The 26,536-nt window shown below is 43.7% G+C and overlaps 1 protein-coding gene across 1 annotated transcript in view; it reads right to left on the reverse strand.

Moving 5' to 3' along the window:
* Window positions 1-26,536, reverse strand: part of LOC146816671 (adhesion G protein-coupled receptor F2-like) — a 499,236-nt gene that overhangs the window by 453,895 nt on the left and 18,805 nt on the right. Inside the window, exon 3 of the mRNA XM_085609542.1 lies at window positions 13,213-13,548. Within this exon, the coding sequence (XP_085465668.1) occupies window positions 13,213-13,548 (336 nt within the window). The remainder of the gene's footprint in view (window positions 1-13,212; window positions 13,549-26,536) is intronic.

The raw sequence follows: 26,536 nt of genomic DNA on the forward strand, positions 1-26,536 counted from the left end.
GTAATACCTAATAATTTCATAATGCCCAATGATTCGTACGTAAGATAAATGTTTGTTAGACATACACACTGACAAGTGTCTTCAAATATTTATAGGCATATACACAGATTCTTTCAATGTATGTACCAGCATACTGATAGATCCGCTTCCTCTCACAGTATAAATCGTAAATTACACATAACTGTAGCGTGTTAGATAGACAGCTGGCTAGTAATCCAATCAAAGTCAAGTGACAGAATAATGATCTATAAAAATCACAATCAAGCCAGTGTATCGTATGTGCCATGGACGCTTGTAAACCATACGTGCTGACAGGTGTCTTCGAATACAAACAGTCTCTGTGGAAACTTTCAGTATTGATGGATTTGTCAATTAACCTTTGTTTTTATGTGACTCTATGTATCTGTCATTCTATTCTGTTTGTTTATTATTTCTTTGCATAACGTCCGTGAATCACTTTTGTGGCAGGGGGAGTCCATGTTATGAAGTACAGTCTCCTTACTCTTCTGTCTTCTTGCTTGGATTCATGATGTGATTTCTTTACTTGGATCTCTTCTCTCTTCCTTTTTCAGTGTCTGTAGATCTTCATGAACTGTGAAGGAGCCTCGGAATCACTATTACGTGTTATTGGAATACCTCTGTCCACTTGGATTAATGGGTCTGCCTTCTACGTTATAGCTTGATGGTTCTGCAGATCGAGAATTTGTCACTTGACTTAGAGCTTTAATTTGTCACTTGATGTTGATTTTGGTTTTTCTTAGTAGTCAGCAGTGTATCTAATTTGCTACAGAAACATGCATTTCACGATATATTATGTGAGAGGAAGCGGACCAACCAATATGTCTATACATATATTGAAGAGTTTATGAATATGCTAATGATTATGATTATGATTGTATTCGAAGACACCTGTCAGCACGTATGGTTTACAAGCGTCCATGGCACATACGATACACTGGTTTGATTGTGATTTTTATAGATTATTATTCTGTCACTTGACTTTGATTGGATTACTAGTCAGCTGTCTATCTAACACGCTACAGTTATGTGTAATTTACGATTTATACTGTGAGAGGAAGCGGATCTATCAGTATGCTGGTACATACATTGAAAGAATCTGTGTATATGCCTATAATTATTTGAAGACACTTGTCAGTGTGTATGTCTAACAAACATTTATCTTACGTACGAATCATTGGGCATTATGAAATTATTAGGTATTACCACTGGGTATTGAAGGCACGAAGTTTGAAAAATCATGAACTCATAACGAGAGAGTAATGGGAAAGTACTGTAGAGTGGCACCCGAATGATATGATTTCAATCATGGGATGAGCCAAAGAAAGCGAAAAATTAGAAATAGTATATAAGGTTGCATGCATTTATTTAATTTATGAGTTTAAAATACAACTTTATTGTCCAAATGCTTGGCTTAAATCACAAATGAAACTGTTCAAAAATGGCCGCCATACTTGTTTCACGGACTGCATTTCAAGTCCTTTGCTTATGTTTATGTTTTTTTTTGTATGTGACGTCACACGCAACAAAAAGTCTTAAAACTTTAACTTGTGGTTTTTGAAGACGTACATTACCCGTGACCAAGGCGAGTCCGCCGAAACGCGTTGGGTAAACAACTGGCTGATGCTCTATATGGAATAAAAAACGATCTTCCTTGACGCTTTGGGCTCTTAGCGGTTATTGTTTCTGGACGTGAGTGCAATAGTACTGTGGTACTAAGTGACGTTGGATTAATTAATCGGGTGGCTTCGGACCCGCAATTGCACCGACGTGTAAAGTGTCCCGGAGGTTACCGAAGGAGTGAACAGTGATATATATATATATACATATATATATATTAAAAAATATTATTTTTGTTTGTCTTTAAACCATATTAGTGTGAAACAATAGTTGTTTTTGATATTGTTGTACTTATCATTATAAGCATAGGGAAACAATATTTTTGTAATCAATAGTTTTGAAACAATATTTATGTCCCTCCATATTCTTGTAATCTATAATTTGCCAGAGATCCATCTCTATCCCACCCAAATATTCACTGTCAAAGTTGTACTCACAATGACTCACTGAATTATAACTTTCCAGCTCTGACTCTTCTTCTTCATCTTCTGACACTATGGCTAAATATACCCATTCAGGTGAAGCATGTTATCTATTTTTAACTCTTCTTCTTGTTGACCTTTTGTCAATAGGTGATTCACTCCCACTCGTTTCAGAGTCTAATTGTCTCTGAAACTTTTCTGGTTCACAATGATTTCTTTTACAAGTTATTTTCCAGGGAATACCTTCTTCAGCTTTTCTTTGTTCACCAACAGTATTTGTCAGGTGGAGAGGTGTAGGGCAGAGGCCAGAGCAGCTGACTGCAGAGGGCGGGGCTCATGTGTGATCCCGGAGCCGGATGCAGCTCAGCCAAGCATCCTGTGACTCTAGGCTATAGTTCACTTCATATCCCCGAGGGCTCACCATCGCCTAGATAAACTAAGGGGCCAATTACGATTTCCTTCAGAAGGGCATCGGATGGGATTCGGTATTGCAGAATCTGATTCGGAACCCTCGTTTCCGAATGAATTGTACACATTTCCCAACGACCGATTACGATGTCCGTAAACCGTTCGTGCAGTCCGAATTGGTTCCGCAAGACATTCTGACAGCCAGAGTCTTTCGGAACTGAATCGTACAGCTCTATGGACACGGTTTCCAAACAAGCAAGTACGATGACCGATTCAGACAGCCGTTCCGATTCGGTCTGTGCGACACAAAACGAGTGTTGGAATTTGTCTTTGGGGGCCCGTTGCAGGCTCCCCTTCCCCCAGAGGTGTCCGATTGGGGCCCGTCGGGGTACCCAAGGCACCGCTCTTCCCAGCCATGCACAATGTGGCAGGCACAATGGTGTGCCTGCCACAGGGTGCATGGTTTTCCCCAACCCCCCCTTTATTCAATGGGGGCCTGTTTTCTTGTTCGAAACAGAGGCTCTCATTGAAGTCAATGCGAGTCCGACCGAACGATATTGGGAAGCATCGTGATCGGTCATTCGGACTCGCACAACCCAATTTGTTCAGAAATGATTGCGAGACCGAGCCGTTCAGAACAGTTTCCGAACAACATCGTTATCGACCCCTTAGTGGTGATAAATTTACGCTTCACAAATGTGAAATTATTATTATTATTATAAAGCAACTAACTTAGGCGTGAACTTGAACTTGTGCTTGAACTTTGATCAGACTTAGCTGCACAATCTACTGTAAACTGGTTTCTTCCTGTGGGGGTTCTTGTAACTTAAATTTTCAAATAAACTTTTTCATTGATCGGATCAGAGACTATTCCTTCTTGCTGCCACTCATGCTTTTGAATCATATTCCGTAACAGCCCTTCACTCTGACCGTTGCTTTTGAAACTGGACATTTTTTATCAGAGCTTCCACTGATCTGAAATGTCACAAGTTAATTGTTCCCAATGTTCTCTTCGCCAGTTTCTAAATGATCACCCCCTCTGGATCCACTTTGCAAACTGGAGCTTGATTTTGCGCTTCACTTTGATCTCGGCTTTCTAGTTCAGTAGCTAATTAAGTGTCTGATTCTACTACTTCTTCACCTGATGCCTTTTCCCTTTTTGTGTGAGCAGTGTGAATCCACTGCATCAGTCCAGCACACTTTACCACAGTGTTAGTTGTCAGTATTACCTGATAAGGGCCATGCCACCTCTCTTCCATGAGCAGTGGTTTGCCTGTTAGGCTGGTTTATGAGCCTGACAGACTGCCACTCTGACTGCCGCAGGTCTGCCCGCCAGACCAGGGTAGGCGGTCTCACCAAGGGTTTAGTGGTCACACAGCGGACGATGCAACTGCCAAACTTGTTATCACACCCTTAATCTTTTCCAGCATCATGAGGAACACACTTGGCCACTGCAATTTCTTTTGGCTGTTGTATTGCTTTTAATAAATCTAATATGTAAACACTGTTCTTTATAGGAGCTCCAGAACATGTCAGAAAGCTCCTCTGGGGCCAAGGTTGACCAAGGTCAAGAACCACTCCAAAAACCATATTGGCTGTCTGTATAAATTGTCACATTCGAATTTTGTGAACACTATTGAGCTTATTGCTACTAATTCTTCCACCTTTGTTGAGGTTACATTCAGCAGAATAGATGCTTCTATGGTCTCAGTAATGGAATATACTGCATAGGCAGCTTTCAATGCTTCCTACTGGTCTCTCAAACAAACACCATCAACACATAATTTCAGAGCAGACATTTTTAAAGCAGTTTCTTTAATGTCTGTTCTTGGTTTGTTGCATAACTCAGTAAATGCAATGTAGTTATGAGCTCTGGTTCATCACCGTTATCATCATTTTCATTATTCTCTCTGCCTTTACAACTTCCATCTAAAACAGGAAGCAGTGTTGCCGGTTTTAAAGAATTACACCGTTTAATAGTAATATTTTCTGCTGAAAGAATGACTCACTCATAACTAGTCAGCATACTGATTGTCATGTGCTGAGTTCTTGTTTGTGTCAACCAAAGTCTCAACCGAGTAAGGAAGATATACAATTAAAGTATGACACATCACTATTCCTTCACTTTGTTCAATAGCAACACAAACAGCTGCAACCAATTTCAAACATCCTTGAAGACTGACAGTTATTGCATTCTATACTGCTGAAAGATATGCCAATGGTCGCATCAACCCACCATGCCTCTGTGCAAGAATTTACATGCACCTCCAAATTTTTCACAACAATCCAGTGCTGGTGTATGACAAAGACTCTCGATTATTTGAATGCTTCAAAATCTTCTTTGTCAAATGATACCGGATCTTGTATGTCACTGTGGGCTAGCCTTAAGCAAGGAATTTTTTGAATTCACTGTTGACAAGCGCCAACAAAACCATGAAACATCGAACTTACCTCTGGGTGGTTGTCGACTCATTTTCAGATTTGCAGAAATAAGTTTTGCTTTTTTATTGAATCACCATATGCAAACAGAGGCATATATTACATTCATATTGCAGCAGCGGCATAAAAACCACATAATATACAGCAGTGTTTTTGTTTTATGTAACTCCAACCCTCCTCCTCCCACCCTTATCTCTACAACCCCATGGAAGAGCAGGTAAGGAGAAGAGAACAATATACCACATGTTCGACAGTGTATAGTAGTGTAACTTCAGATCTATACAGCAGCATTGTATCTTCAATAGCTAACTTAATTACATATGCCTATGCCAGGTCAGGGTGCGCTAAGATACGTGGTAAGTGGCACCCAAAAATCTTTAGACCTAGAGGCCTCTGGTAGCTCCTCGGCATAAACATTCATTTGTTCCTTACAGAAAACGAGATCTCAAATCCACTTGACCAAGGTTGGTGCTACCTTGGCGTTCCAGTGCATGGCCACAGCATGCTTGGCAAACAAAGTGGCTATTGCAACAATATGTCTGTTACATTGCTTAATTCTGTTTATAAGCCCCAGCAAACACAACTCCAGCAATCTTTCAATTGTTTCCAGTGTCATATCTGTAAGAGCCCTGCTACTCCCCACCAGAAATTTGATTTAGCAGGGCATCCCCATGCTAAGTTTACAAAGTCTGCTCCGTCCTGCCGGCATCTAGAGCATCTGGCACCCTCCCGCAACCCAAATTTTAACAATTGTGCGAGGGTGTAATATATCTGGTGCAAATATTTTAAATGAATAATCCGGAGATTACAATTGGCAGTCAGGCGCCCTGTCAATTTACAGCAGGCCTTTCAGTTTTCCCGGGACAGGGGGAACGCCAAGACAGCATTCCATTTGTCTAACATAGAGGAATCAGACCACTCATTCTCTCATTGAGAAGCACCACATACTCTGGTGATCAGCCCTCTACTTTCACCACCTTTTAGCACTGCTTGTAACGCCTTTATCCCACGTGGTTCCTGAGGAAAGTCCGCCCTCAGGGAGCGCACTGCCGCATGCAGCCTGGCATATATGAAACTATGCATTGCTTAATATGATTGACCGGCTTCAAATTCAGTCAAAGATAAGAATGTGCTGTTTCGTAGTTTACTAATCCCTGCACTTTGAAGAACGTCAAGGGCCCCACACTCCCGCGCCGCCGAGATTCCCTTATGGGAAGCGATTGGCATATCTGGTGCATATATATAGTCTCTCCCCGCATGCTCTGCAAGGGCGCCCAAAGCTGGGAACAACTGAACTCATCTCACGTGATCTCATTTTGTACACGGAATCTTCATCTTGTGTTTCAATCGCAATACCATCCAGATTGCAATAAATAATGCAATTCATTTTGCAAAGCAAATTTCTTCCCATCAGATTCACTGGACTTGAGTCACACAAAATTAACAAGTATTTGTTTTCCATTTATAGGGCCATTTTGTTCTACCTCTTAGACTGATCCAAGTAAGCAATCCTCCTCCCCCCTCGGGCACCGTCATTGTGTATTGCTCCCTGACAAATCATCATTCAGAAGGAATGGACTCTGTTGAAACCCTGCACTATTCGGCATTTTATTTCTGCTATTGTGCTGCATCACTGGTGCTGAAGACATCAACATTTAAAATGATTTCTGATTCTGTACGCCTTGCCCAGAATTTGGCGCAGCTGGACCATCATGTTTTTCTGTTTCTGGGGAACAAGTTCACTTTGAATTCTAATTGGGTTTTGGCACCACTTCTGTTTCCAGCGCCCAATGTTCCCATAAACTTGCCAAGTGGGATTTTTTTTCCTCATTTCAACATTCACATTCATCCCATCATTATTCATAATTTGTCTTCCACCAAGTTGCGCTTGCATAACTCTATTTCCCAATTGTACACCTAGCATTTGCTTCGATCTGTTCTGCGCAAAATGCAAAGTTGAACCCATATGACTCTGGGGGGCAGATTTATGAGCCCCTTGCGCCACTTTTGCGTCACTTTTAACATGGGAAAAGTGACGCAAAAGTGGCGCAAGGGGCTCATAAATCTGCCCCTGGGTTCCTCCCGCAAATTGCATTGTATGAGGAATCATCAGCTTCTCTTTGTTGTTTTTCTGTTTGGCTTTTAAGTAATAACTTCTGTATTTCACCATCTTCAGGATCTGATCTTTGCTCTTTGTCTGGTAACACAGTTCACTCTAATGTATATGATTACTAAGCTCAGTTCCTTTAACCCATAACAAAAGCAGAAACTAAACCACTGACACCATCTTTCTTGGGATCATGAACTCTGCTATTTTTCTTGAATATCTGCATGAGCCCTTCATAAAAAGCATGCACTGACTCCTTCGGTTTCTGTGAAGTTCTCAAACCTTTCACCCAATTGACGTCATTTTCAGGCACTCTTTGCTTCAAATGCTCCATTACAATCTGTATTTATTAGCTGCTTCCTCAGTAGGAGCATTGTTTGGAGCAACCCTCAGTGGTTTCTCAGTAGGCAATGCAACCACGGCCTTACACTCAGTCCACAGATCACTAGGAACTACATTTGCGAAAAAAGAATTCAAGGCAGTCCATAAAACCTGCAATATGTTTGTCAGCCTATATGCTTCTTTGTACCACTTCTCTGGTTCCTCTCACAATTTCAAAAATGTTGTGATAAAGCATAAATTACACCCCTTGTCCATGGGACATGCACAAGATTTCCTCAATGCACTTCCCTCAATTGAAATTCTAAAACTGTTCCTGTCCCAGCTTTTGAATCACTCGCTGTACCTCTTATTTTACCTTCAGTTTCCTTCAATTTCTTTTTACTTGCCATCCCTCTCTTTCACCCTTTTCTGCACTTCTTCAAATCACTCAAGTCTCTTGTTTTTTAATTACATCTTTAACAAGAGTTCTCAGAGTCATTAAGCCCATTTTTTAAAATTTCATCAGTGTTAAATCCATATTATAATTTAATCTCACGTTTTTCATCCCGATGAACTACACCTCACATTCATCAGTGAAGTCCTCTAATTTATTGTGTGTTTAATTTCTTCAATCAAATGTCACATTTCATGAACATTAAGGGGGTGAATCCGATGTCGAACACTGTTCGGTCGCATACCCCCTTTCCTCTATAAGAGCTCGCTCGTGTTACGGCCTTAAAGCGGCCCTAAAACAAGCTCCCATAGAGGAATGGGAGTCTGTGTTCATCCCTGCCCCATGTGGCAGGCACCTCAGGGGCCTACCACACGGTGCAGGGATGAACAGGAGAGCACCACAGGGGCCCCCTCGGCCCCCAACCGGAGTCCGCAGTGGCAAGGGGCTCTGCTGGGGGCCCCATACTCGCTCTCCAACAGGCTTTCCATGTCAAAAAACCTAGCCTGGAAAGCCTGCTGGAGACCGTGGATCATAATCCCAAGGGTGGAAAGGTTGCCCTTTGGGATTACGGTCTTGCCTCTGACTGCTCGACGGGTTCCTTGAGCCAGTCAAAAGCCAGCCAGAATGACCAGCTGGTTTAATTTCCGATCCCCAGCATTGTAATGCGGCGGTCGGAAATTAAACCAAGACATGGCCCTGTAAGGCTCCGACCAAGGGTCTGAGCCTTTTCGGGTCGCATCATAATAAGACCCTATATTTCAACAGCCGGTTTAAATCAAAGTTTCCTTGTAACATTTCAGTCAATTTGATTTTCAAATGCCAATGGTAAGAGTTCTAGGAGGCTCTTTGACCACTACTGCCCAAAAAGGTGGATCGACATGAACCTGAATGACAGTTTAGGAATCCCTACTGGTACTAAGCAATGCTGTCATTGCAGTCTCAGTTGATGCCCTTGGTATAACAGCTGTAGGAGCTTGCGCTGCAGTGCTCCTTCTCCTGCACCCAAATCAGGTCCAGGTTTCATTAAATTGAACGCACAGAAACTTATCTTAAGGAAGTCCTTATTCAGTAGCCACAGGGAGAAAGACCTTGATTTATTATAGAAAAACAAACATATAGTCTTGGTGTATGAATCCTATTTATTGATGCATCAGGAATATTTCAGTTCTAGTCTACAGAGTACAAAAAAAAGGAAAATATATTTAAGATTTTATATACCCATGTATGAATTCGAGGGGACTTGGAAAACAATCTTAAAAGGAAAAAATGTTTGCTGACTTTGGGCCTCATTCTGATGAAACCCGGTGGTCGGAGGTTTTCCGGGTCTCATTGCGAGTTTCAGTTTTGACCGCCGTATTACGATGCAGGCAGTTGAAAGTGAAACCGGTCGGTCATTCCGGCTAGATTCCGACGAGCTCAAGGAGCCTGTCAGCCAGTCGGAGGCCTGCCCATAATCCCTATGGATGGCATTTCCGCCATAGGGATTATGATGCCTGTTTCCGACAGGCTTTCCATGTTGGGCTTTCCAACATGAAGAAGCCTGTCTGAAAGCGACATTGGGGTTCCCTAGCAGGGTCCCCTTCAACCCGTGGCCTCCAGTTTGGGCCAAAGGGGCACTTATTGTGCCCCCCTGTTCATCAATGCACCTGTGCAGGGATGAACAGATCCTCCCGTTTGTCTATGGGAGCTTGTGCTACAGCCGGTTTACGGACTCAGCACAAGCTCCCATAGCCAAATGGGAGTATGCAACCGCACCATGTCACTCCTAAGGAAATATTTACTAAAAGAGTCTTTTTAATGGAGCAAAAATAAGATCAATTCCAGTGGCAGTTAGATACTGTTTTAGTATTAAGGTTCATAATGGTTTTACTAATCTAACAAAATGTTCTGATTTAGCTTATACAATGTTAGGAAACTGTGATTAGTTTATTTTAGCAAATTCTTTATAGCTATCTTTTAATTTGACGAATGCAAAATGTAAATTTTATTGTGATTAATGCAATAAACTCTTTGTACACACATAATAATAAACACACTTCTATACCTCATATTGAATTTCTTTCAACTATAACTACATTTTCTCATTTTCTGCGCATCAGATCCAACAAAAAGATATTATTATTTATTATTCTTTATTGCAGAAAGATATACATTTTGAAAAAAACACTTCCACATCAATAAAGGCCAATTATTGCATCATGTAACTGCCACTTCTCCTGAGCAGGCAGTAAATGTTTAGAACTCTGAGTCAAGCAGGAAAAAACACCATGTAAAATAAAGGAATTTTAAACAATATAGGTGTGAATGTCTCTTGCAAAAGATCTTCAAACAGAACGAGATAAAATAGCATTGTGTTGATAATATTGAGGAAAGGATGCCACAAAGCAAACAAAGACCTACAGTAGAACTTCATAAATACCAGTCATATAAGGTTATCTTGTAGGAGAAAGAGGAATAGGGTCCATGCGAGATTTTCTGATACAAGTCAACCTGGCAATCAAGGCGGTGTTGATGGTGCTTAGAAAAGACTGTGCACTATCTAAGGGACATTATGTATTTATTATGTGTCTCTCCATGAAAGAATACAACATCTTGATCAAAATGAGACATTGTCCAATTTGGCAAAGGTGCCATCACATTTCTAAATTTCAGAGCTGGCTGTTTCAATATGAATGCCACCGAAATATGTGAAATATTTAAATTAGCAGCTGTTTCTGAATTTTGACAAAATAAACCATATAAAACCTCAGCAACAGTTTGTGGGGCCCCTGAACTCCTTTGTCTATATTGAGTGAGGGAAGCTCTCAATTAGTGTTTCCACCTATTAATCTTAAGGGACCAGGCAACCCTTTGTCCCCTCTTCCCATGTCCTTAAACATTAGGGGCCTAATTATGACCTTACTGCAGAGCAGTGGCGCGGCGGTGCAAACCACTGCACCACCGCTCGGCTGAAGATCACCGCCACCCGCCCGCCTGATAACTACTTTTCAGTGGTCTGGTGGGCAGCGTGGCTGTTCCCCCTGTGATGCCCTTTAAAGGGCAGTTGTGCCGTTTAAAAGGGCACTGCAATGGTAGCGCCTCACAAGGTTCCTGCATTGCATGGACTTGAAAGTCCATGCCATGCAGGAACCTATGTGCATGCACACAGGAGGGCACATGCTATGCCCCCCTGTGTGCATCCACATATGTCTGAGACACATAGGGGCCGTGTAGGGCCTCCTTTGTTTCCACACTGCCAAGCTTTTCATGGTGGTAGAGCCACCATGAAAAGCCTGGAGGAGAGAAAACTTGTAATATGCTTGGCAGGACCGTGGCGGTCCCGCTAAGCATATTGCGGCCTCTGACCACAGCTCCTATGCCAGGGTATGTCAGTTTCCTCGCGGAGCCGCTGGTCCTAGTGCGGCCCGACTACCTGTCCTAATCGGGCTGTCGTGCAGTGCGGTGGTGGCTGGATCTGCCACCACGAGCCTGGCGATCCGAGGACCGTCAAACTCGTAATCTGGCCCTAAGAGTATCACTTTTGCAGCAACTAATTAGACATTGGATTATGTGCACAGTAAATGTTTAGGGCTAACCATGGCTGCTCTCAAACATTTTACTTTGTAAAAATTGTAGTCGCAAGATGGAGGATGGAGTCTTCCAAAAGAAGACAACACCACCTTCCCTTTCTCTATGCTGTTCTTTATTTTTAGGACTGTTCTGAAGAAATGCACAAGGTATTCGATCCTGGATGGTGTTCATTGTTGCCTACACATTCAATACATTGAAACTTGATGGTGCACTAATGCTGACTTAGAGGGATACGTTTGCTAAAAGCCTAAATTTAACATATACACAGGAGCAGCCTTCCTGCACCTGCATGAACACTGCTGCTGTTAATGCTTTCAGCATGTGGATCTGAGTGCTGCCAATTTCATATGGCCAAGGAAAATCCTCAAAGGCTCCTATTAAAGATCTACTGGCTTGTCCTTTTGCTACTGTCACCACCTGCAGCCAACCAAATCAACCTAGACTCAGACAGATCAACTTTTAGTTCTCACTGCCCCTCACATGACATTGATTGAGGGTGTTTCAAAACATGAAAGATCATTTTAGCTGAATGGTGACTCAGTATGGTGACTAGGTTGATTCACTACATCAACATCTTCATTAGTCCTGCTGCTTTAGGGTGGTCCAACGTCCAGTTAAGGTACATATTGTAAGTGTTGAGAAATGCTTTAAACAGAAGTGGCATTCCACAATGTTGGCCCTGGGGCTTCTCTGTTGCCAAAATCTACCAGGAAGGGCATCAGGGGCAAGGGGAAGAGCCAAACCAACTTGGTTTGAGATGGCTGTAACTCCGCCATATGCCTAAACAGTTTAGAAGTCATTGCCATCATAGGGAAAGATTACTATCTACTCTTGCCAAAATCTAAATGAAGGTGTTATTGTTATTGACTAAAGGTCTTATGCAATAAATAAATACAAAAATATAAATGAACATGATCAGGTTGAACGCATTGATGCAAATATGAAAATGCATCTAAAAACATTACATTTGTGTGGTGGGAAATACATGAGATGGATGGCAAAAATAACAATAACCTGGTAGTGACAGACAAGCTAAAACCTTATGTTCAAAAGAGAATAAAGTAGCCATTGGCTAGAGACTATGCTGTAATCATTGGAATAACAACTGCAGTGTAACAGGAATGAATGGGAATCCTTTGCCATCAATTTTCAACCCACTGGTCTGAAATAGCAGGCAACCAAGTTTCTCTCAGATAAATGCTGTGGCCAATAATTGTCATCAGATACATTAGACTGATGTACAATGCTAGCCCAATCATATTCAAGATAGGGTTATGATTTTTACACTGAACATTTGGTAAGTGTGTGTGATTTAAATATTCTTCCTATTGATTGACGAGCACATGATAACAAGAAAAGCACCCTATATTATTAGTATGAAACCCTTGAAAAATATATGTTATATATTTAACACTTGTAAAAAATGTCCAGCAATACCTTGGGGCAGCCATCATTTTCAGTCCATAACAGGCACTTAATAGTAACCAGCGACTGCCTCAGGATTTGTCCTTAGAGGAATACTTGAGCCTTACCCATCTGAGGGTTTTTCAGCTCACCTGACCTTCTCATTTTAGCTTGTCTGCACCATTAAGAGGGTCCAAGATGGCAGGTGAGCATTACCTGACATCAAGCACGACAATTTCAAAGTTGAATGCACCAGGACGGCTGTGGATCTCAGGCATGCTTGCACAATAGGATGATAGCAAAAACACATGAGTTTTAGTAGCTTTCCAACACCAAAATAACTGAAGAGGACTTCAATTCAAGCTGTATTTAGCACAAATAAAACGTTTTCAGTTATTTATTAAACCCAGATAGTATAATTAAATAATTCTAATACATTATTTACATACCTTTTTCAGCCAAAGGGACACATGTTGTTGTGGTTGGTGTTGTAAGTGGAGTTGTAGTCATCACTGCTGTTGTTGGTTTTTTAGTTGTTACCGTTGTTACTGGTGTTGTAGCGGTCTCTGCTGTAACTGGGGTGTTAATTCTCATTGTTGTCATCTGAGTTGCAGCAGGGAATGGTTGACAATACGCCCCTGCTGGAGGAGATGAGTTGACGCAGTCACAACCCTTGATGGAGCTGGAACAGTTGAGCTTTGCAACACTAGTGTCCGAGGGCAGTTTGTATCCACCTTTGCATGAACACTGAACAGTAGTCCTGTTTATAGTGCACCCTGTAGAAACTAAAAAAAGAAGTCATGCAAGATATGTCTAGGACAGCTGACACATTTTAGATAATCCACATTACTTTATTTCCAGTATGTCATACTTAGCATTAAAATGCGAGCACTATATTCAATTATTTGAAGACACTTTACATTTGATCTATTCCTCGCACAAGTGGAATTTGTATGAACATGCTCACGATTATGTGTATTATTTTTACTCAATGTTTCATTTATGATTCAATACACTTTTTCATTTGAAACCGATTTGCTCCATTTAGAGGGCAGAACTTGGAGAAGACCTTGGTACTCCTGAAGCAGCCAAAGAAAATTATTTGGTGTGACCTACATCCTGTAGAGTGGAAATGGCTCAGCCACATCTTTCTATAGCATTACAGTCCAATGGCGAACACTATGCCGGTAATTAAAAGCCCTCTGCTCAAGTTGTAGTCTGAGCAGCCAGCAATGGTCTCTAACTAGGCAGAGGAACCCTCAGGACTGGTGTAGCACACAGCAGAGGGGTAAAATGCTATCAGAACATTCCACCCAAAAATGCAAGAATGTTCCAAATTAGGTTGTTGGTTGACTGGGGAATGAGGCCTAGTCAAACTGCAACCACAATCCTAGTCAGTGTAAGAAGCAGAACTACCCTAAATTAAACTGTGCTCGCCCTCTGGCAACTTAGAACAAAGCAGTCAGGCTTAAATTTAGAGTCAATGTGTAAAATTCTTGTACAACACTTTAAACAGTAGAACAGTGAAAAGACCACACAAAAAGATTCCACACCTGGTTAGAGGAATAAAGCTTTATTTAATAAATGAAAGAAGATCAAAATAACAAAATGCCAATAAGTAGAACTTGAGATATTACATTTAGACGTTTTTAGGAAAAAATAGCACCTAGAAGCAAAAAGTGCTATTTGGGACATCTAGTCGTGCTGGACCGGGACAAAGTCAAATGTTCAGGCCAACCACGATGACCCGTTTGCCGGCTACAGGGGCCCAGGTAGGCCAGAACAAAAGTACCTGAATCCTGGTTGCAGAGCACTTGTGTGGATCCACCGAGATGATGCGCTATCTAGCCGAGGTGAAGCATTGACGCTGAGATGCAAGGTCCTGATGCGTCTATTATGAAGATCCCATCTGCAATGCTTGTGATGCGAAGTCCAGTGTCGAGGATGCAAGGTGCAGCAGAAGTGAAGCGTTGGGTCCAATATGCAGTGGAGCTGTGATGTGGAGCTCCGCCATTGTGGTCGAGGCTGCGACGATGAGGGATGCAAGGAGCTAGCACCAGGTAAAGCATCGCGCATCTGCAGTTCAAGGTGATGTTTTGGTCCCAGATGCAGGAGGCTGCGGTGGTGCGAGTCTTTTGCGATGGCTCCAATCCACGGAACAGTGACGATGCATCGGTTCTGCTTGAAGATGTGCCGCTCAGCTAAAGAGATGCGTCGTTACTGCTCGGGGATGCGTCGCTCAGCAGATGATACATCTGTTCCGCTAAAGATGCACCTTAGGCCCTCTTTCAAGGATCCAGGACTTGGGTGGCACCATTTGGCAGGACAGATTCACAGATGGCAGAGTCAAGGTGCAGAAGCAGGTTGGTTGGAAGTCTTTTATCTCCCTGAGACTTCAGATGAGGAGGCCAGCCAGCTAGCCGTCTGAGTCATTCCGGGTTTAAGTGATGCACATCTAGTCCCCTCACCCAGGCAAGAGGGTAGCAGGCAGCAGGTCAGCACAGCAAGGCAGGAGTTCAGCAAACCAGCAGTGCAGAAGAGTGGCAGTCCTTTCAGGAGCACATCAGTCCTTCTTCCTGGCAGAGTCTTCACATGTCCAGAAGTGTACTAAAGTGGTGGTGCCCGAAGTCCAGTACTTAAAAGCAGTGGTGCCTTTAAGGTGGGGGAGACTTCAAAGACAGGTCTGTGAAGTGCACAGAGGCCCTGCCTGCTGTGGCTTCAGACCCACTACAGGGGGTATGCAGCCCTATGTGTAGGAACAGGACATAGCCTATACAGGTGTAAGTGAGACTGGGTCCAGCTCCTCCCTCCCATTCTGCCAGGATGGCCCATCAAGTCACACCTAAGCTCCCATTGTGTGTGACTGTCTAGGAGGATACACAAAGCCCAGCCTCCAACCACCCCAGACATGTGATCAGAGACAGGCAGCAGGCACCAAATGCAGAGGTGTAACAATAGCTGCCCAGCATGTCACACGTTGCTGCAGCCTTTTTTTCCTGCTGCGATGGCTGGGATTTGGCCCAGTGATCATCCAACCACACTGCGCTGTTGGCTTTATGTGTAGCTTTGATACCAAAGTCCAGTGAGCGGTCAGTGGGCTGCACAGCCAAAGTGGGCAAAAGTGGGGAGAGCCAGCAAAATCTCCAACAAAAGCAAGTGCAGGCATTAAGGGTTGGAGCGAGCTGTAGGACCTTAATCATAACACTGCAAGATTTTCTCTTAACTCGGCCCAGCACACTTTTTCTACAGCTGACAAAACTGGACCAGACCCATTGCTGCTACAAGGCAGGTCGGTAGATGCTGGTATTGGGTGAATGTTGTGGGCATCGTGGGGAAAAACAACAAAAAATAACTTACCTAGCTGCCGCTCTTCTGCTGACTGCTTGTGCCGAGGCTTCCAGACTCTCCTATGGTTAATCCCAGCACTTCTCTCATGCTGGTGAGAGAAGCTCTGGGATTGGCCTAAAAAGGGCAAGTTTCCAGCTCCATCAGGGACTGGAAGCCTGCGCCTGCCTTTATCTCCGCCCGGCACTGGAGCTCAGGTTGGAGAGATGTCAGTGCGCATGGCTGTTTGGCCATCCTGAGACAGCTGGCCAAACTGACATTCGCTATGACAGCTGTGCCCACCACTCCCCCTCTGTGCTTGCTGTAGTGTTGACCCAGCCCTCAAGACTTGGCTGCGAGCAGAAAAATAAAATGATAATAAAGCTGTTTTATTATCATTTTGTTTTTCAATTCTTGCAGCTGGTTGCAGAGGGAGAGGCGAAGCTCCTTCACCATAAGGGAGGAGCCGCTGCTGTTCTTCGCCATTGTTCGGACCGTACAAGTGCGTGGGAATTTGAAGTGCCTAAGGGGGATGCAAGAAAATTAGTAGACTGTGATAATCTAACCCGAGATGGCTGGCACTTGGCAGGGCTACCTTTGTGCTATCTGTTCTTGCAGCTGCTTTCAAGGCTCCTGACCCAAGACCCCAGGGCCCAGGAGATGCGTCAGGATGCCAAAGATTAAGACGTGGTAGCAGGTGTTACCCTGAGTTAACCCCCAGTTACCTTCTATGGTACATCAGCTCATTTCTTGGGACTGAGTACATTTCAAAGAATACATTAAAAAAACTACGACAATTGCAGATTTCCACATGCATCCATCCAAACTGCAGATGGAAAATCCATACTTTTAAGGTCAGGTGAAGTGCACTTTTGCACACAATTTTTTAATGCAATGCATGAAAAAAAACAATTAAAAAGACTTCTGACTACTAAGGGGCATATTTACCCGCCCCTATTGCCACAGGAGCTTCACTTTTTTTATTTGATGATCCAGTGGCGCAGCACTATTTCCTACTTACCATGACTTAACACCCCGTTGTAAATATGTCCCTTTATGCCGCAGCACTCTGCGGCAAAGGGGAGTACAATGGGTGTTGCTGTGGACTCTCCACCACAACACCCTTGATTTTTGACGCTGCCCCAGAGTTGTAAGGCTAAAGCAGCGCCAATGGAATACCAGGTGATAGAATGGCGATACGAGGAGAAATTAATTTCTCCTCGTATTTTGCTCTTTCCATGTATCCAGCATTCTGCAGCACACATAGAAAGAGCAAATCACCATTTTTGATTGTTCATGTGCACATAACCAATTGTACCTGGAGAGCAGGCACCCTTGCGAAACCTCGTCGGCAGAGTGCATGCACAGCGCAGCTAGGCAGCTTTTTTTGCACCTGCGGAAACACAGGGTTGCACCGTATTCATATGAATACGGCGCATCCATGCATTTTAAAAATGTCAAGGCGCAGCACTTCCAAATTTGGCACAGATCCGTGCTCCGACATTGTTTTGTAAATATACCTCAAATTCCTTATGTTGTGGTTTTTAAGAACCCACAGTCCGCTGGGCCCTGTTTCTCCTCTGGAAATCCTATCATTCCCACTTATTAACTGAACTCAAGGACAAGATTCACAAGAAATACTCTTAAATGCACACACTCTCTTGTACACAGGTGTAGATTTAGAAGCTTTCGAAAAAACCATACATTCCCAGTCATACCATAGGAAGGCTGCTCCAGTTGTAGGTTTCCAGCCATACTATTTAGAATATTATATGACATTTTTAGAGTTACTATTTACATAGTTCGTAGCTGCACGTGCTGAAAAATTCTGTGGAAAGAAAGCCTGTTCTGCAAACTCATACTTTTTAATTTCCTTTTTTTTTCTTCTTAATAGGAAATATTTTTCCCAATGGAAAAAAATGTCTTCCTCTGCACCTAAAGTTTGCAGGCATTCCTTTACATATCCAGTGTGATTTACTTCCGCATTTTTTTAAAACAAATTTCCAATCATTTCGATAGTGGCTAAGAGCTGGAGAGGAGATTTTGAATTGTCACAAACTCAAGTTGGTGGGCAGCACACCCTCTCTAGACCAACCATGCCTTCTTCTAACCATTCCCACACCTACTGTGGGATTTACTACTATGTTATTGTGCACAGTTGTGCATATGATTACACAGTAGTGAAAGCATTTAGTCTTAATAGGGATTGGTTCATGTATAGCAGGCAGGCATAAATGGAGTCTTTTTCAATTATAAACATACGTTTGCGGCCTAAAGTAAGTCTGGGCCACAACTCGGAAAAATCCCTCATGGTGGTTTTCCTGTTGTTATAAGTTCCTTTTGAGGCCATTAAAAGCCACAGAGTTTTCCATTTAAAGGTTGAAGCCTACTAGATGGCACATTCCACCTGTTGCTTACCATTGGGTTTGTGGTTTGTAACTCAAATTTTCTGGCTTTCTACTTGCTGGCTTTGTTTGCTTTAGGTTGTTCTGCATGAGTTTGTCCCTTCCGTTACCCAAATCCTTGTTTATTGTCCACAAACTCACTATTTGTAGACAGAGCTTTAATTCTTGTTCTTATCTTGTCACATTTGCTGTGCATTATAAGATGGAGGTCAAATGTCAGGCTTTCTCTTCCAGAGAGAGTACTGTTTTTTATTCTTTCTCTGACATCAAAGTGAGCAAATTTATGTGAAAATCGTGCTGTGTACCCATGTAAGACAGAGGGAGAAGGATGTATTGTTTTTCTAGCACACAACAAAAAAAATGAACTGTGCTGATGTTTGAGAATATATCAGAATTAGTGCAAGTAAAGCAAAGTTTTTGGGAATTCTGGAGCGTGGTGGAAACAAATATTTGGATATGATCAAAACACATCAATCTACCCCATCCCACTCCACAACTCCCCATCCCACCCTAGTCCACTCCACACCACTCCCATCAATCTTCCTCACCTCAATCTAACACTAACCTGATTGACCCCACTCCACTCCAATCTACCCCAGTCCACTCCACTCCAATATGATCCAAACTATCCCACTTCACTCCAATCTACCCCACTCCACTCCACACTGAACTATTACACTCTGCTCATTCTAAACCAATCAACCCTACCCCACTCTAATCTACCCCTCTTTCTCTCAGATCTACCCCACTTTCCCTCTACAGCACTCTACTCAATTCTACCCCACTCTGCTCCAATCTACCCCAATACACTCCAATCCACCCCATTCCGAATTTACCCCAATCGACCTCACTCTAATCTACCCCAGTCTATCCCACTTCACTCTCCCCGACTCAATCTATTCCACTCCAATCATCCTTCTCCAATCTTTTGTGTTGTTGCGGGGCATTCGTTGAAGGACCTCTGGTGCAGCTAAATGATTTGAGCTGGGTGTAGTTCTCTCCACATGTTTTCATTCAGTACACTGTTGTGGAATGTTTAGCATTAGTCCTAACTGCTGGCGACTATAACGTCTATTTCCTAGCTATAACTCCCCTGTAACCTTTGTTATTTTCAGTGGATTTCTATGTTTTTTTAATTCAATTTCCTAATTATTACGCCACTTTATACTTAATTTTTTTCAGTGATCATATATTTATAGATATATGTATACACACACACATATATTTATATATATGTACATATATGTGTGTGTGTGTATATATATATATATATATATATATATATATATATATATATAAATATCACTCACAGAGTTTTCGTTCTAACAGCGGCAGGCGAGGGGATGTTTTTATTGACGGCTTTTCCGCACTGATGACGGCAAGAGCCAGAAACGCGTCTGCGGATGTTTTATAGCCGACACATACCCCGTGAGTGCACCGGACCTTGGGAGTACCATGAACTCCTTGTTTTTGCTATATATATAAATATATATATATATATATATATATATATATATATATATATATATATATATATATATGACCTAGGTAGTTGTAGTTAGGACCTATTTTCCATAGGAAAAGCATTTTTTATTTTCCTAATAACTTTGGCGTTGTGTGACGAATCTTTGCGAAATTCTCAAAACTAGTGGGGCGCTCCAGTCAGCTCCTGTCTTGAAAGTTTCGGGGTGATTTGTGAAGTGGGGGCCGAGAGAAAAAGGGGGGTCACAAAACGTGTTTTCCCCATATTATTTTCCATGGGAAACTTTAGACACGGCTACAGCCCGACCTGCTGAACGGAATGATCCCAACTTTGGCAAAATGGTAGCCCTTGGTTCAGAAAGCGTCCTTTTTATAAATGGTGTAAATCCAATCAGTAGTTGCTGAGAAATTCCCAAAATAAATGTTTCGATATCTAGGGACACGGTGGATTCGCGAACCCTCCCGACCACGAGCTTCACTGTGATTGGCTGCCAACACTCCAAACCAGGAAATGTTGGCAGCCATCTTGTAACTCGGTAGAACCGAGTCACAAGAAAACAGTAAAAACAAAGGTGAAAAACAAGTTAAGGGGGCAGGGTAGAATCACCCAGACCCCCAGGCCTGCTCAGGGGGTCCCACAAGGACCCCCAGGGCCAAAAAAAGCATTTTTAAAAACAATTTTAGTGGAAATCGCGTTCGGGTCACGAATCCCACCGAAATTATTTTAAAAAAATGAAGCGTGGGCTTTCGCGCTTCGTTTTCTATAAGACCCCGGGTGGGCCATGACCCGGGAGCATTATCCATTAATTTTGGGGGCCCGCGGGGGCCCCCGCAGCCCCAGGGAGGTAGTACACAGCCCTAGGGACCACCACCTCCCCAGGGCTGTTTCTAATATGCGGGAGGGCATGCGGCCCTCCCGCATCCCCGGGGGACCGCCATGCCCCAGGGCTTGTTTAATTTGTGGGGGGCCTCCAAGGTCCCCCCAAGCTGCGGGGACTGCCACCCCCCCAGGGCTATTGTCAAATATTCACGGGGGCACACAGCCTCCCCACAGCCTGGGGAACCGCTACCCCCTGGGGCTTCTTTTTTTAATTAAAAAATAACCTGTGTGGGGGGTCTCGAGCCCCCCCCCCACACGCCCCAGGGGACCGCCACCTCCCCTGGCCACTAAGATGCAAATGTGGGGGTCCGTTACGGACCCCCGAGCCCTGGGGACCACCACCTCCCTGGGGCTGTGCACATGTTGGGAGGGGGGCTGCGCGGCCCCCCTCCTGGAGCCCTCCATGGCCCAGGGGACCCCCCAGGGCCGGCACCTGGAACTGCTGGCCAAATGTTCCACTCCGAAACGAGCGTCGGCGCTGGCTGTTCTTTTGAAATGATTTATGGATTGCTTGTTTTGTAACTTTGGTTGTATATAGGTTGCTGTGTGCATTTTTGTTTCTTGTTCATTTGATTTATGTATGGTTTGTTTGGTATGTATTTGTTGTGTGGTGTCTTATTGTTCTCCCATATTGTGTGTCATGTTATTGTGGGGCTGTGTTACTTGTAGTATGTACAGTAAAGAATTTAATACAAATGAATTTATATATGAAATTATAAAAAAAGTATTTTTGATAAATAAAACATGAATATAATATCGGCTTGTGGGACAATGATGTTGTTTCTTATCTAGGATGTACCACTACTAATTAATTAATTGAAAGGGAGAGGTTTGATGTTGTTGTTCCTTGTATTTTCCCTGCCCTCCTCTCCCTATATTCGGATATCCAGGGACCCACTTTTGTGTTTCTAGTTGTATTCCCGGCTCCTGCAGTGTCCCGGAGTTCCCACCCCGGGACACTGCTGTTTGCAAAGACAGGGAGGGAGCCGTGCAGTTCCCGCCCTGTATTTGCAAACTCCGCTTTGCTTCATTGTAGCAAGAGCAGGGAAACCTGCTCTCGCTACAACGAAGCAAAGCAGATTGCTTTTCCACACGGGAGCTGCATGTTAGCAGCTCCCCAGGTAGATAAGCAATGCCGGCAGGGACCCTTGGGGCAATGGGGCTACCCCCATGGTCCCCAACAAAGTAGCCAGGCCTCGGAGATGGGGCCCCCAGGGCCAGAAGTGGCCCGGGAGGGGGGCCACGCAGCCCCCGTCCCCATGAATTTTTTTTAAAAAGATCAAATTAAAGACAGGCCAGCCCCGGGGGATGGGTTCCTCTGAGGGCCATAATTGGCCTGAGGAGGGGGGCCACGTGGCCCCTCTCCCAAAAATAAATTTAAAAAAGGTTGGCCAGGCCCCGGGGATGGGGTCCCCGGGGCCAGAAGTGGTCCAGGAGGGGGGCCACGCGGCCCCCCTCCCCAAAAATAAAGTAAAACAATTAATTAAATAAAGGCCGGCCCCGGGGATGGGATCCCCGGTACCAATAGAGGCCTCAGGAGGGGGGTCACACAGCCCCCCTCCTTAAAAAAAATATTATATGTGGCCATGCCCAGGGGAAATTGGAAACGAGTTTCCGTTTAGATTAGTTGTGTTTTTTTTAAAAAGGGGTCAGGCCCTGGGGGATCAGGTCCCCAGGGCCCAAAAAAAGGAAAAAGAAGGCGGGGCACACAGCCCCCCTTCCCAAAAAAAAAAGACCCCTCCCAGCAACACTCTGCAAACACGCCCTGCGGCGCGTTTTAAGTTGGGGAATTATTTCCTCTTAAATACTGGGGGTCCCTGGAGGTACCTCCAGTAAGTGCCAGGGAGTGGTGGTCTGAGGTCACGCCCCTTTTTACACCACTCTGCAAGGCAGCTCTGTGGCGCTTACTGGAGGTAGCTGGTGGGCTAGTTGGCCCTCAGGGACCCTCAGGATTCAAGGGGACTTAGTCACCCAACTTAAAACGTGCCCCTGTGGTGCGTTTTAAGTTGGGGGATTAATTCCCCTTCAATCTTGAGGGTCCCTGGGGGCCAACTAGTCCACCAGGTACGTCTTGTAAATTACACAGGGCTGCGTTGCAGACAGGTGCTCCGAGGCCATGCCCCTTTTTACACCACTCTGCAAACGCAGCTTCTGTTGCACTGCTGGTTGGGTGATGATGTCCTCTTGTGTCCTGAGGACCTCAAGACACAAGTGGGTTTCATCCTCTGAGCAGCAGTGTGCCTGAAGCCGTGTTTTCAGCATGGTGTACAAAGGGGCATGGCCTCAGAACACCTCTCTGAAACGCAGCTCTGTGGCATTTACTGGATGTACCTGGTGGGCTACTTGGCCACCAGGGACCTTCAGGATTCAAGGGGACTTAATAGTGGTGTTATAGTTGGAAATTAGCATTTAAAAAACCATTGAAATTCACTGAAATAACCATAGGTTTGAGGTACGTTATAGTTAGAAATTAGCATTTAAAAAATCTTAGAAATTCACTGAAAAAAACATAGGTTTCAGGGACGGTATAGTTAGCTGGACATTTCACTCTTACAAAACCATAGAAATTCCACCATTATAGTTAGTTCAGCTAACTTTAATTCGCGCACCTGCAATGCACTGCTGCTCATGACGTCACATATTATATCATTCATGACATGGTCAGTGACATCACTGATGATATCACTGATGACATCTCAAATGACATCACTGATGACATCATCCACGTGATAATCTGAAGCACCTCCTCACACCCTAATATAACCTTTGATACACCTACTCTAAAATACAGACTACCATTTTCGAAACAATAGACACACCAATACCAGTTACTACATACCCACTCACTGATTCCTAGGTCTTCACACACATCTGCTCATTCACCCATACAGTCACTCATACATGCAGTCACTCATTAATACAGCACTATCATATGTACTCATACACCTATACAGACACTCACACACCACCACTCATCCATAGCATTACTCACACACCTATTCAGTCATGCAAAAGATCAATCACACTTCCATTCACACACCTATACAGTTATTCAAAAACAAGCTCACTTATTCATACAGACACAAACACATACTTACTCGCTTATACAATCACTGATACAACCACACACTCATCCATACAGCCACTCTCACAATCACTCACTCTCACATATAGTTCATTTATATACTCCATCACTCACATATACTGCCTTTCACATATGTAGTTACTCACACATGTACCACTGAGACATCCATTCACTCACAAACACAACCACACACACACTCACCCATCCATACCGCCCTTCACAGATGCACTCTTCAACCCATACACCCACTGAATCCTCCACTTTTATATCCATGCATGGAGTCACACACACCCCACCCACCCACACAGACACTCTGGCACCCATACAGATACTCAGACAACCAATCAATAACCCATATACACACTCATTTAGCTACTCACCAACCCATGCAACTGCTTACACACCAACTGACAGACTGATACAGACATTTACACAGTTTAGTGACTAACTCATTCATTTACTAAGACACGTTTAATTGATCACTTATACAGACAGTCATGCACTTACTAAATCATCCATTCAAACACTTATACACCCACTCGTTCTCATTCTTCAATACACCTTGGCATATATATAAATATAAAAAATATTTTAAACTTTACATATTTAAACTTTACAGAAACACACAGTCACTGGATGATGTCATCAGTGATGTCACTGACCATGTCATAAATGATGTAATATGTGACGTCATGAGCAGTGCATTGCGGGTGCGCTAGTGATAGTTAGCTGAACTAACTATAACGGTGGAATTTCTATGGTTTTGTAAGAGTGAAATGTCCAGCTAACTATAACGTCACTGAAACCTATGCTTTTTTCAGTGAATATATATATGTATATCTATATATATGTATGTATATATTTATATACTTTTCTCAAAGTCCCTTGGCAGGTGCTTGCTTCTGGTGCTTTGGGAGTCCGGTGTGAACTCTTCTTCTTGATTTTTACTGTGGGGGTCCGATACCCTGGTTATTGGTACACCGCAGCTCCAGTAGGTCCTGGTGCCTCCAAACTTGGTAGATCTCACCTTCCGGAGCTGTAATACCTCTTCTTGCCACGGTGCTATGTCGAGGTCGTCGGGGAGCAACAAGTAGACAAGCCAGACTTTACGGGATCGGTGCCTACGGTGTACCTTCACTCCAAAGGAGATTCTCAACAATTTCTCGAAGGCTGGCGGTACTCTGTGGTTCTTGGAGCCTTGCAGGTTTCAGGATGACACAGCAGCAGCAATTGTTGAGTTCTTCTTCAGCGGCCAGCATTTGTTGCCCTTTTCTTCTGCAGCAGGGCTTCAATTCTCGTGCAGGGGATCTTCTTTGTCCTGATCTTCTTTGGTCCGATGAAGCTGAGGTTCAGGTATCAGCGAGCCACCTAAATACTGAATTTTGGGGCATTACAAGGGGGTACAGGTATTAGCCAATGGGCTATCTACCTTCAGGGTATCTACACTCTTTAGTGACCACTTCCTGTGGGAAGAGGCACTACCCTGATTGGAGGTTTCTAGGGTGGAGGTATTTGAGTAGTTATGGCACACCCATGCTTCGGCCAGACACACATGGTGCAAGACTATTATCTCTCACGGAGCCTCTGCCCGGACAACAGGTTCATTGAGGGTCCAGCGACTTTGCGCAAGTGCATAGGGTCCTGGCCCCCGGCTGAGCTCCATGCTGAGTTGTTCGCTATAATCAGGTGTACAACCCAAGAGGAAACACCTCTTGCACATATAAGCACCGTAGCGTGCGCTTTACACACAGGGCACTGACAAACTCATAACAACCCCTGTAACACCCCACACATATAAGGTCCTGACGAAGGCCAGTAGAAGAAAAGGCCTGGCTGAAACTAGTTGACCGCACAGGACGTCGGAGGCCATAAGCCTACCGTGCACGTCCGATAGCCTTTGTTTTTATTGACTGCCTGGAGCCCACCATTAAAACAGTCTTTGGGACTCCCAGGACAGTATTTTAAACCTCACTCAGAGCACACCTACAGCACCCTCACGAACCAAAAAAAAACGCTCCGCAGTAATCTGGCGTCGAAGCACACCTGAGGTACACTCGGTACCTCGGGTGGGGCCCAATGATGAAGCATGCCACCAACTAGGTTGGTGGGTGAGGGCCTTCATAAAAACCTAATGGTTTTTTCCCCCACCCGCAGACATACAAACAATTTAAACAAGAGCTAGTTCTCATTGATTACTAGCAAGACTATTATCGCCACTATGTCTAGGACAGCAAAATACTAAATTAGGCATTAAAAAGTCCCAGAATACACAGGAATACAAAATACAATTCTGATATTCGATACTTGATGTTTTTCGAACATACAGCAATATGACAACTTTTACTATGGCCAGTGCCCAATTTGTACTGGTGGTTCTGGAGACAGTGATTTTGAATTTTGTGTAGGAAAACAAACTGCAATAATGAGATGAACAGGATGTTTAGGGTGGGAAGAGGTGTGAAGAGGAATCAAGACTAGGCAGTCTTTGCATTCGGAAACTCCAGCATTCATCAGCACTAGCTTAGGGGTTGCTAAGGAAAACTTTAAGAATGATTTTCTATATATGTGAAAAATTAAGATTTCTTAATTTGACAAAT

This window comes from Triturus cristatus, chromosome 6 (genome assembly GCF_964204655.1).
Source record: "Triturus cristatus chromosome 6, aTriCri1.1, whole genome shotgun sequence".
Classification (NCBI taxonomy): domain Eukaryota; kingdom Metazoa; phylum Chordata; class Amphibia; order Caudata; family Salamandridae; genus Triturus; species Triturus cristatus.